This window comes from Lichenostomus cassidix, chromosome 3, assembly GCF_008360975.1.
Source record: "Lichenostomus cassidix isolate B80296 chromosome 3, HeHo_3.0, whole genome shotgun sequence".
Lineage (NCBI taxonomy): Eukaryota > Metazoa > Chordata > Aves > Passeriformes > Meliphagidae > Lichenostomus > Lichenostomus cassidix.
This window is the reverse complement of record NC_139483.1, coordinates 24569052-24581283: the sequence shown is the minus strand read 5'-3', so window position 1 is coordinate 24581283 and position 12232 is coordinate 24569052. Positions and strand designations below refer to the sequence as shown.

At 37.3% G+C, this 12232-nt stretch overlaps 1 protein-coding gene across 3 annotated transcripts in view; it reads left to right on the top strand.

The window, feature by feature from the left end:
* The window catches only part of THADA (THADA armadillo repeat containing), a 217139-nt gene that overhangs the window by 163476 nt on the left and 41431 nt on the right, over nucleotides 1-12232 (top strand). For all 3 annotated transcript variants that reach the window (XM_085054961.1, XM_085054962.1, XM_085054963.1), the window contains one exon: nucleotides 5143-5228. In XM_085054961.1, the coding sequence (XP_084911087.1) occupies nucleotides 5143-5228 (86 nt within the window). The remainder of the gene's footprint in view (nucleotides 1-5142; nucleotides 5229-12232) is intronic.

Sequence of the window (12232 nt, the reverse complement as noted above, 5' to 3'; positions counted from 1 at the left end):
AATTAATGGTATACTTGCTGTTGCTCATCTTGAAGTGAGGTGGAAAAAGAGGATTGAACCAGGAGAAAATAGCTGCCAGCTTTTAAAGTAATCTGACTCAGTGTCATTGGAAATTGGGGATTTGTGATGATAATGAGAATCTGCGGAAGTTTTGCATCAAATTTTTTTGGTACTTGCTATAAATGAAGGGGTGTGTCGGCATCCTCACTTTTATACAGAAATCTGGATGGTTATAAATGGTGCCCTTTATTAAACAGAAATGCTGTTTACCTGCAAACCTTAGTGGTTAGAGAAGCAAGAGATTGTCTTTTTCCCAGTGTTCTGACAGAATTGAGGCCAACTGTGTGAGCCTTCCATATTCTTTGCTCCTTGTTGTTTCTCTTGGAAGAAAATGTAATTTGCTCTGTAATTCATTAATGTTGATCTTGTTTAAATTAAACAGTAATACAGGAGAAACTTAATTTTAGAAGTTAAGCCATGTGTTCCTGATAGAGTTGAAGCCATGTATGTGAGCCAAGTATACAGGAGGTCTGTGACCACACATTGCTGATTTCTTCAATAAATGCCAGTTTGGTTTGCATTAGATCTGCTATCCAAAATAAGCAAACCAATGACTACCTCAAATTCAGCATAACTTAACTATAAAAGGTGAATCAAACACTTAAAAGATAATATTTGTAGAGCTCCAAGCTGTGAGAGTCTAGGATTGATTTCAGTTGCACAGCCCTAAGCTGCAGTCAGCGATACTTAGAGGAGGTAAAGGCAGAGCAGAAATCAAAGCAGTCCTGGTGCTACTGTGGGTAGCCAAAGCCAGCTGGAGCAAACCCCAGTGTTACACATGGAGTTTCTGAACCTGCCCAGTCTGATTTACATCTCCAGAGAGGGAATATGTCCTGAAGGGTGTGCTTCCTCATTCACCTACCAGGCAGTTCCTTGTTGAAGACAAATAGCTCTTTGTTACTCTGGTCATATAATATTCTGTAAGTGCTTAACCTAGGCCTCTTCAAAGGCATGTGAATGAGAGCCTGTGAATTTTAATGGACTCTTTAGCTCCATTAACTTTTCCTTTGAAAAAAGGTCCCTGGATTCTTAATGGCTAACAAAAAGTTTCCTCCTGGAAGTGTCTTGAACTCTTTTTTAAATTTATATTCACATTCCTGAATTGAAAATACAAAGAAGTCTGTCTGTTCTATCCCCAATTATTTGTTCAGCATTAGTGACAAGAAATTGGCTAGATTTGGAAGACTTTTATTTTCAGGATCTAATCCAGCAATCTGCTATAAAGTGTCAATGGCATGCAAACTGGCACCTGTGTTTTCACATTTTTTACTGTTCAGCCAGGCCTACCTAAAATAGTAAGAAAAAAAGACATTTATTTCCATCATACTGAAGATACTGTTAGGCTAGAGCTTTGGGCAATTACCCCAAAAAAAAAAAAAAAAAAAAGTAAACCCTTTAAAATCTTCAATCCCTTTAAATTTTTTTACTTATATTCTTTCAATGACCTTGTATATTCTGTGGATTTTTGTGGTCAAAGAATCATAGAATCACTTGGGTTGGAAGGGACTTCAAACACCATCTAGTTTCACCTCCTCTGCCATGAGCTTGGGACACCTTCAACTAGACCAGGTTCCTCAGAGCACCTTGAAACCTGGCCTTGAACACTTCCAGGAATGGGTCATCCACAGCTCCTCTGGGCAACCTGTTCCAGTGCCTCACCACCCTCATAGCAAAAAATTTCTTCTTAATATCTAATCGAAACCTTTTCTTGTTCAGTTTGAATCCATTCCCCCTTGTCCTGTCACTACAAGCTCTTTTAAAGTCTCTCTGTCTTTCTTGCAGACTCACTTCAGGTACTCAAAGGCTGCAATTAGGTCCACCTGAAGCCTTCTGTTTTTGAGGCTGAACAATCCCAATTCTCTTAGCCTGTAGGGTGATCTAGTAGAGACACAGCAGCTCCTCCTGTAATAATTTTGTTCTTCTTGATTAAATTAGAAATAACTTTTTTCTGTGTCTTGTTCTTGCTAAGTAGTAATCCTTTCTGTTCCTGCCTGTTGCAGGAGTCTTCTTCCTCTCTGCCTGGCAGGTCAAGTCTTCACATGTTACTCAGGGCAGAGTAAGCTTGACTTCTCTTTGGTCAGATGTGTTAAAATCTTCTGCAATATTAGCTGTTAGTGAAAATTAACTGAGCAGTTGCCTGTGACCTGATTCTTATTTCCACCTGGACAGTCAAGCTCCAAGTTAGAGGATCATGGAGTACTAGAAAGTGTGGGGCGAGCTTGTAAGTGCAAGACTCCTGGAGCAGGCTGGCTATAAGCTCTGTGTCCAAACACAAACAAAAAGCAACAAGTTGAACTCAAAATTATCGTTTAAGGCATCTGGGCACAGTGTATAAGACACATTGGGTCTTTGGTACCAGCTCTTTGTCTTCCAAATGTGCTGTGGGTACGTTGAGCTACTGGCCAACATAGGCAAAGCATTGCTGTAATCAGCTATGGATCTGTGCCCTGGCATCAATGGCCTGCTATTACAGTAATGTATAGATGTGTATTAGGATGAATATTGTTTTGATAGCCATTTTATATTTCTGTGTGGACACACCCTTAGATATGAGAGTCCTAACCATGTCTAGCTCTGTTCCATTCAGAGTTATGTACAGTTTATCATCCGGAGTGAGCATATGATGTATTTGTTTCCATTAATATCCAGGTTGGAAGCGAAATGAAATAATTTTTGGGTTTTGGACAGAAAAAAGGAACGCTCTTCCAAATGTCTGGAGCTCTCACCTTTGCTACTGCTGTGACTTTCTTGTTCAGAGACAGATTTTTCTCAAATCTTGTTTATGAGAACACTATTTTATTGGGTATCTGTGCTGAAAAAGAAACATCCTGTGCTGTTCCCACTCCCGTGTTGAAGGTCTGCATAAATAGGTCACGTTAAATACTATGCCATGCATCATTCGAAATATTCAGCATGTGATTTTTGGCTGTCATGTCTGTTACATAAATCGCAGTTTGATTGTCTTCAAGACTGAACTTTCTGCTACGGTCTGAACAACACTGAAGTTTCTTGGTTTTGGAAAACTGAACTTCCTGTTGTGTCCATCTGGCACATGTGGATGAGAATTCACTAGCATCACCAGAACAAAGAATCAGCCAAGGACAAACGTTTGGCATGTTTTGTGCTAGAAAAGTCTCATTTCATAATCAAAACATGCATATGCACATACTTAAAATGAAAGGCTAAGTGCTTAAAAGCTGGACCAGAATAAAAAACGTGCCAGCATTGCTTTTGCCTCTTCTTTAGTAAAAGTTGCATCAGCCATGTTTTGCCCAGGGCACAGTTTGTATGTTGGAAAGTTTCTTTCCACTGAAAACATGGAATAATAAGTGAGCCTTCCATTTTTTTGAGGGAGCTGAAGTGCAGTAGGCCCTTTATGTTCCTCATATTGACTGAAAATGGTTGTGGCTGCTTTCATCCATTTGTGAGAGTCCTCTTGTGGGTTTGTTTTTCTTCTGAGCCTTTGGCTGATCAGTCCCTCTGTTTCCTCACGGGTTGAGCTCCCAGCTCTGTGAGTATTCCTTGGTGGTGTTTTCAAACACATTTGTGAAGAACAACTTAGGCAGCAACTGGATGCCCAAGGTACAGGAAAGATCTTTGCCTAACCAGGGTGGATAGAATTAAGTCTGCCTAATACAACTCTTGAAAACTAGGCCCTGTTAAAACTGCTTTGGCTTCTTAAGGCATTGCTTCTTGTTGATGTGCATCTTCTCAGCAGGCAGCTTTCAGCTCCTGTGCTTTAAGGCAGGTGATAGGAGGTAGGTATGAAGAAGTTTTGGGAGGTATGAACCTCGACTGCTTCATTAGTAAGATGTCCCAAAAGTCTCTTTTTATGCAAAAGGAGAAAAGAAACTCTTCTAAATAGAGATCCTGGTAGCCTATATTCTGCTCTGTGTTATATGGAGGCCTAATGTTGTAGGCCGTGAAAGAACCTGTAAGTATTTTAGGTTTCTTGCAGAGTTTATTACTGAAGGTGAGAGCAATGTTTCTGGTTAAAATTCTCTTTTTTAACAGGTTCTTAGTTAACTCTCAATAGGCAAATATAGCTGCCAAACTCTGTAAGAACCTTTCTAACCTTTTATTTTTATGTTATGATCACATATCTTACTTGAAAAAGCTTTTTTCCCATGAATTTTAAAGATGTTAGAGTTCAGAATGTTTGTTGGAACATTTTTAATTAATAATTTTTGAAAGAGTTTCAAACATCAAGATAAGCACACAAAGAAAGTGCCAGATAAAATAAAAATGAAATACTGAACAGAATTAGTCATACTTCAAGCTTGTACTGGTTGATTCTTGAAGTTTTTGTTTTAGTACAAGTCCCGTTGGGCTCTTCAGAATAATTTCTGTGTTTTGAATTGGATTTCCTGTTTGTTCACATTTTAAGTTATATTTTTAAAAAAATTCTTGGCTGAGTATGTTTCAGTAATTAGGATAGTAATACAAAGAAAAATGAAGTTGTTAACCTAATTTTTTTTTTTAATTGGAGAGAAAATAGATGTTTGTCACTTGCAAATTGAAAACCTAGAGCAGAAAGTAGCTTATTACCAATTTCCATTATATACACAAAATTCCAAATATTCTTGTTTGGAGAAAGAAATACCTAATTTTAAAAACATGCACCCCTCTGGTCTGCATCAAAACAGTGAAAGAGCTATGGCCATTAAAAAGGTGTAACAGGTACCTTGCAAGGGAAGTTTCTCTTTTATGAGCTGTAACTTCAGTAAGATCTGAAGACTTCTTTTTGTTGATGCATTTAGTTACACATATTATCTATAAAGAAAACAAAGACATAGTAGTTGCTAAAACAAGCTGGTTCATCCAATAATAATGGAATGTATCAACTGTGGTTTAGTGGAATGGCTGGAGGAGGAAGGCTGTTGCCATTCTGCAAGGGAGACTGTCACTCAGAATGGACCAGGAAGTCAAGCTTAGATAACTTGGCCTAATTATTTTATATATGCAGTCTAATTTGACCAGTATTTTATCTTCATTAATTGAAATAATCATGCCAAACTAGTTTGTTTTACTGTTGTTTCTAAGGATTTAATATTTAAAAACTTGATTTTTTTTTTTTTTTAGGCTGAATCCTTGTTTTGTGACCAGAGCTGCCTATCTTGATATCCTTGTGATGCTGAGTACTCACCTGGAGAAGTTTCAAAAGCAAGGTAAGTCAAATGTACTGTTCTATACATCGGATGTAATACCTGTTTCTGTTCCTGAGCTCGGTTGGATCTGGAGAGACAATAGTAAATTACTTGTGCTCAAGGTATCTACTGACTTCTGGAGCTCTGTAGCTGCTTCATAGAAGACCCTTTATTCTGTATTCTGAAGAGCTGGTCGTAGGTTTTATTGAGGAGAAGACTGAGGTACAGTTCCATGTCAAGCCTTGAGGTGATGGTCTTGCAGTATTCCTAATCCTGGAGTGGCTAACAAGAAAAAAGATCCCCTCCATGTTCTAAAATTTTTTTTTTTTAAACAAAATCCAAATCCTGGAATATTGCTGCTTTAACCTTTCCAGAAAGCCACAGAAATGTTCCTTTGTAAGACACCTGAAATAGTTTCAAGGAAAGTGTTTTCTAATGTTTAGAAGTTTTAGAAGAAGCAACTCTGAGAACTTCTTTCAGTTTCCTTTTTTATTTGATTCTTTATCGATGGGAATTTTTTGAAGGACCAGTCAGAACTATCAGTGGTTTTAATGTTGTAGTTTGTAGTTTGCAACAATATAGAACAAGCTGTAAACAAGAAAAACAAAGGTATGGAGGAAGGGATACCATTTAAAGTGTGGCAGTGTGTAGGCAGCTTTCAGTCAACTGTAAGTAGCTTCCTTGTGCGCCTGTTTTGTTCATTTCTTATGAACAAGTGAGGAGTAAATTACTTTGTCAGTCTAGGAAGGACTGACTGTTAAGGAATAGTTCTGTCATTTCATTAAAATTCTTCATGACTGATTTTAACATTGCATTTAAGTCACTGGAACCATTCTTTATTTCAGATAGTCATGTTGGGGGCACTGTTCTTGATTTTAAAACCAATTCCTTTTGCTTTTTTTGCCTAGACCTTCAGCTGATGTAGTTCCGTTCTAATTCTAAAATTGCTGCTGGTGTGATTTCTTGTGAATGTAGAGTTCAAGTAGTGATAGTTGTTAGGAAAGCAAATTGGTGGTGAATATGTCTGAAATTAACTTCTTCAGGCGGGTTGATGCAGAACTAGCCCTTACAACAGAAGGACAGATGTACAGAGAGTGTGTGATTGGTGACTTCCATTATTCCAGAGGAATAGGGGTTGGGAGATGACTCTGATTTGCTCTGTCCTCAGGAGAGTCATTCCTCTCTCATGGATCTCAGGTGTCAAGATATGCTGTTCAATAAAGGAAATTAGAAGATGGTATTGGACTGTAGGTCTTGTTCTTGTTTGTGACTAGGCAAGGGCCACATGCCCTATAGGGAGAAAAGCACTACCTTATCTAAAGCAGTTTCAATATAACATGTCTCTAGGGATATATTTTTTCCCAGCTCTTTACTGTATTTTTTGGGAGGGTAAGCTGTATCTACCATCAGTAATTCTTCTATTGCAATATATATTTACTTTTGTTATTACTACAAAATAAAGCTTTTTCAATCCTTGTATGCCATTGGCCTTAGTGATAATCATTTGCAGTACATTAAAAAGTCTAGGTGTGTATCACCACTACAAAATAAAGAAAAACAGCCCCCAAGGCCTCCTTCAACCATATTTGGGCTCATCACCCTTTTACTTTGAATACTCCTTTTTAAAAGATAAATCCTTTGGGAAGATTAATTTTTACACTTTCTTTAATCATGGTGCTCTACTTCAGTTCCTTTGTTGTATGAATCATCCTCGTTTTTCTGTATTCTCTTCATATGAAATTTTTTTTCATCTTCTAATAATTCTTGTCACTCACCCTTCAGCTCTATTTTTGTATTATCTTTTAGGAAGGAACAGCCAGTACTCCAGGGGAGGGCTTCTCGTTTTGCTTACTTAGTGGGCATTGCATTTCCTTTATCAGTCTCTTTCCTATTTCAGTTATCCTTGGAGGGTTTTTTTTTTTTCCTGTTCTGGTTTTTAAACAATTGTTGCACATTTGCAAAGGCTTTTATAGACCTCTCCCCACCAGGAAACTCCCCTCCTTGTTTTTAATGCCCCTGACTTGTGAATAGCCCTTTGAGCCTGAGGGACTGCACCATGCTGGGGCTGGATTACTGACTGTAGTGAATTCATTTATTTTTCAAAGCTCATGTGGACTGTACCAAACCCGGGTGCTGTAAGGTACAGTTTCTGCAGAAGGAAAGCAGTTACTTTTGCACATTCTATCTGCTTGGAGGTAGTTAATAGTATTGTTTTGCTTAAAAGTTTCACTGCTGCATAGGTTTAAAATTACATATTTCAGGCAGTGTCTACAGAGAGTAAAAACTTGGGCTGGAAGTACTGTTTTGAAAACTTGAAGATGCATTAGGGACAATTTTACGTATCATAGGCAAGAAGCCCTTCTGAAAGGAAGGAGTAATGTGTTTATATTACATAGAAACTGAGTGTCCCATGACATAGTAAAAGAAAGACTAAACTTACCAGTTAAAGCTGAATGTTTTGAGTCTCCCATTTAAATGTTTTTAAGATATGATTATTAACTGAAACTTTATATTTTTCTGAGATTAAGCATCCTACTCATATGTGTGTATCTCTGGTTATGAGCCAATTTTTCTCTGTTCTAATCTTGATTTGTAAAGTTGTTTCAATGAATAAAGGGTGAGGGACAAATCCAAATAAAACTGTTTCTTGATGTGTTTATCTAAGAGGCCCCAGGAAGTGCTGTATATGAGTTCCAGGCCACAGGCTGAAACTGATTTTCATCAACAGAAATGGGAATGCAATGTAATGAGCCTGCAACTGGTTAAAATCAGACCACTTCTAATTGATTATGCCTGTCCAAAGAGGCTACAATTACAAAGAGGTTTTCAGAGTACAGCTCTGCCTAGGCCTTTCCTACATTATGATTATTTTCTGTAAGTGATTTGTTGTTTTCAATTAATAAAATCTGTCTCTTAAAGTGCAGGATAGCCCTTAGGGAGTTTACTTCACAAATACAGAAAAACTTTAAAATGTCGGCTAAGGAAGGCAGGGAGTAATGGATACCAAAAGCATCTTGTCCAGCTGAAAATTCACTGCTCATTAAATGATGATTATTTATCTTAAACAAAATAAAAAAACCCCAAACTTCATAGTTATTCTGATTTGCTGGACTGGATAGAAGTGTTGCCTGATTGATGTCACTGGGAAAACAATTCTTTCCTTGAGGTGATAGGCAAAATCTAGAACTTTTTTCCAGTTCCTGATGTGCCTGAGGGCTTTCAGATATGCAGAGACAATACATAATGCAAAGACTATGTAAACTTAAAAATATTTTTATTCTGTTATCAAATGTAGTTGGAAGGAAGCCTTAAAAATGTTGAAATATACTATTTTTACCTTTACTGAGAGTAACAAATGTTCTTACCAGGTATAGGATTATTTGAGAAGTTAATGTGTATTGTCACTATTAATAATTATTAATGGCATCCAGTGAATTTGTTCTTGCTGACTTCTGATGTATTTTCTCCACATTAATTGTTTTTTGCAATTGATTGACCAGAAATCACAGATGTCTAGGGTGTTTTCATTCTAATGGGAGAACAATGCAGTCCACTTCCAGAGGATATTCTGGCACTAGTACCCTGCCTCAAACACTGTGGGAGGAATAAAACAACACTTGTAGGTATATTTGAGTGGGAAAAATGACCCCAAGTCCAGGTGAGAACATGTCCAGGCTTAGCTGTGTGATAATTATTTGCAAATTGACATGTTTTGATTAGCAGGAGTCAGAAGCAGAGGTCTGTCGAGAGCTCTATCCATGTGTGTGTCTGAGGTTACACATTTTTCGGTGCACTCAGAGATGGGCTTTGGAAGAGGTGGAACACAGGGCTCTGCTGTGATGCACTGTTGCAGTAAATAAGATTCCTCTGTTGAATATGTGCATTTCTGAGAGGACCTGTGATAGACATTCCTGCTTTCAGATCTTCTGGAGATTGGTGTTTGAAGCAAAACAACAAGAGGAGAGTATTACTGTCATCCTATAGTGCTGGTAATGTAGGAGCCAGAGTGTTGTATTGCAGTGCGAGCTCAGATCTGGGGTGCTCTGCCTCCCTGTAACACATGAAGAATGCCACAAGACAAACTGGTCATATTTTCCTTCTTGCTTATGTCTTGAATCAGTTTTCCTGTAGTATTTTGTAATTTCGTGAAGGAGAAAATGGATGCAACGCTCCATGATATACTTGACTAATACAAGCTCATTTTGGCCAGGGTTGTGTTCCAAAAAATGACACTTGTTGATAGAGCCCTGTCAACATAAGCGAAATGGGATGTAGAACAGAATAGGGGAAAGATGAAAGAAAAGTTTGTTAAAGATAATCCTGCCAAGTTGTTGCTTTATCCTGTATATATGCTGTCAGTCTGCTGGCCGGTTTGGCCTGTTATCAAGTATAGTGTCTTCAAAATTCAAGTTTGATGGGAAAAAGAAAACATTTAAACAGGATGTCAAATAGGATGAATCTGTGATTTAGGAAAAGCTGCCACTTGTAGTCTAACCATGTATTTTTCCTTTATACATTTGAGGTGGAAGAATTTATAAAAATTCTTGAAACTAACCAAACTCCAGTGCTGTTGTGAACTGTGGGAACAGTTACTTAGTATTTACATTATTAATCCTGTTCATAAAGAGATTGTTTTGATATCAAAATGGAGCAGCTGGTAATCTACTCACTGATATTTTCTTTCCTTGAGTTTTGCAAAAACATACTTCCTTGCTGTCTTCCAAATACCTAAACCTTCTGAGGGTGAAACTTGGTTAAGATTCTTAAATTCTGCTCACGAAATAAAGAAATGGTTGCAAAAAATACTGTGCCCTGCACATGTATGTATATGTGATCATGTATGTATATGTGAGCAGAAACCTGAGGTATTATTTCAACTGTCTGCTGGTTTTGTTCTCAAATACAACAAAATACTGTTTTAAATAACATACAGTGCAAATTACATTGTCTCAGTTATATTTGTGCTTTTTAATTAAAATTAAAATTTTAATTACAATTAATTAAAGTTACAAAATACGTTGGTTGAAATAACATGGGTTACAAAACTTCTGGATGGATGCTTTGCAATGCTTTGTGATGAAAGCAAAATTTGGTTTTTACATAGGAATCTCTTAAATGTTTGCCTGAATGACATGATTTGTAGGACTTTTAAATAGCATTTGAAGGCTGTGGCCACATTTTTTTTCCTGTATCATACTTCTTAATCTTTTCTTCTTTTTGAAAGAAGCTAAATGGTAGCCAAGTTTTTCCTGCAGGCTAACTTAAAACCAGATAGTTTTTGAATGGTAAAAATTTGACAGGGATAACTAGGTTGATTATTTTATCTATACTTCAACTTTCTTCACCTAGATCCTTAAGAAGTGCAGCTAAAGAGTTATGTGAATAAGAACACTGGCAGCTTGTTAGTGCATGTTTTGGTTATTTGGTCTAATTAGCTTAAACTTAAATTCACTCTTAACAAATTGAAGGCTGTTTTTTTTTTATTATGCCAGAAATTATATCAAATTTGCTGGCATATTGACTGTGGCACTGGGTAAATGTTTTTATTTTGACTCAAGGAAGATAAAGACTTAAAGTATATTTATAGGATCATCTAAATGAACTGTGCCTACTAACACTAAATTAGACAAGTCAAAAGGAAATTCATTTTGTTACTTAGTGATCAAAATCAATGCTCACAGGAGAATGAAGAAGCCAAGGATGGCATTGTTGGAGGTCCAAGAGACAGGGAGTGATTGGGAGTGGCCTGGACAGTAAAATGCCAGAGGCAGAACAAGGGAGGGATATTGAGGTGGTCCAAAGACAGAACAAAAGTTACTGTGAGACAGAAGAACAAAAGAAATGGACTGAGGCTGAAAAGAATAAATTTTTGGAGAAAGGAGATGGATGTGTGCAACACCAGCAACTGTCAAGGAAACACTGGAGGCAGAACTTGTGGCACAGATAGAGGAGGAGGAGGAAAGTAAAAGCGTTTTTAGAATGGCTGAGACAGTGAACAGAGGAGAGTTGTGGAAGGTAGACATGATACTGCTGGAATGCTGTGTAGAGCAGGGAATATGGAAAGGTGTTCCATGAAATAAGTGATAGTAGGGGAAAGTGGAATTGATCATGTTTATTAATGTTAGCAGTTAAAATTCTGTGTCCACGTCAAGACACAGACTGCTTGTCTTTTGGAAATCAGGTACTCTTTGGATTCCAACGTGTACAACTGACTGACTTGCATAGTCTTCATCGGGTTTTATGATTTTATATGAATGCAGATTACTGGAAAACTGAGTGCTGGGCCAGAGAGAAGCTATAAGAAAAAACAGCAAAACAGCAGTCTTGGCATCCAGATAAAATGTTTTTTCTTTTTCCCTTCTTTTTTTTTTTTTTTTTGGAAAACTTTCCCTTATGCTGTGCAAAATGCAGTGGAATGCTTATGTCCTCAACGATAAATTAGCCGTGCATTCTCTTAATCAGTCATGTTTGCAGTTTTGAATTGTATTGTGAGTTTTGATGCTTAGTCTCTGATGTTGAAGAAGTTGCAGATGTCTTTAAAAGAAAACATCCTGCTTAAAATATGCCCTTTTTATGATCATCAACAGTCACCTTAGTATGGCAGTGTAATGAAACAGACTTTTCTGTTCTCTTTGTGGGGTTTTTTTTCCATTTAGCAGTGACTTTGCCTAATCCACTTTTAATAAAAAGGAAAAATACAAAAGAAAATACTTTTCCTTAGTATTTGTTGAGGAAAATCTCTTCTTGGCACTGATTACCTCTCAGCCTACTCTCTATTTGTATGATCTCTTCAGATGTCCAGGGATGGTAGTTTGGGAGTGCATAAGGATTTTAACCTCAGTTCATAAAAAAATTGCACTTTCTTGCAGGTCTTGGTGAATGATGATGAATATCCAGATTTTTGATGCTTGAACTCCCTTCCCATAACATTGTACTGCAGGCACAACAGCATTTTATTGCTGCTCTTACAATCTTTGTCTGCCTTTCCAGAATGTCAGTAAGTTTTCTAAAACATAATATTCCCA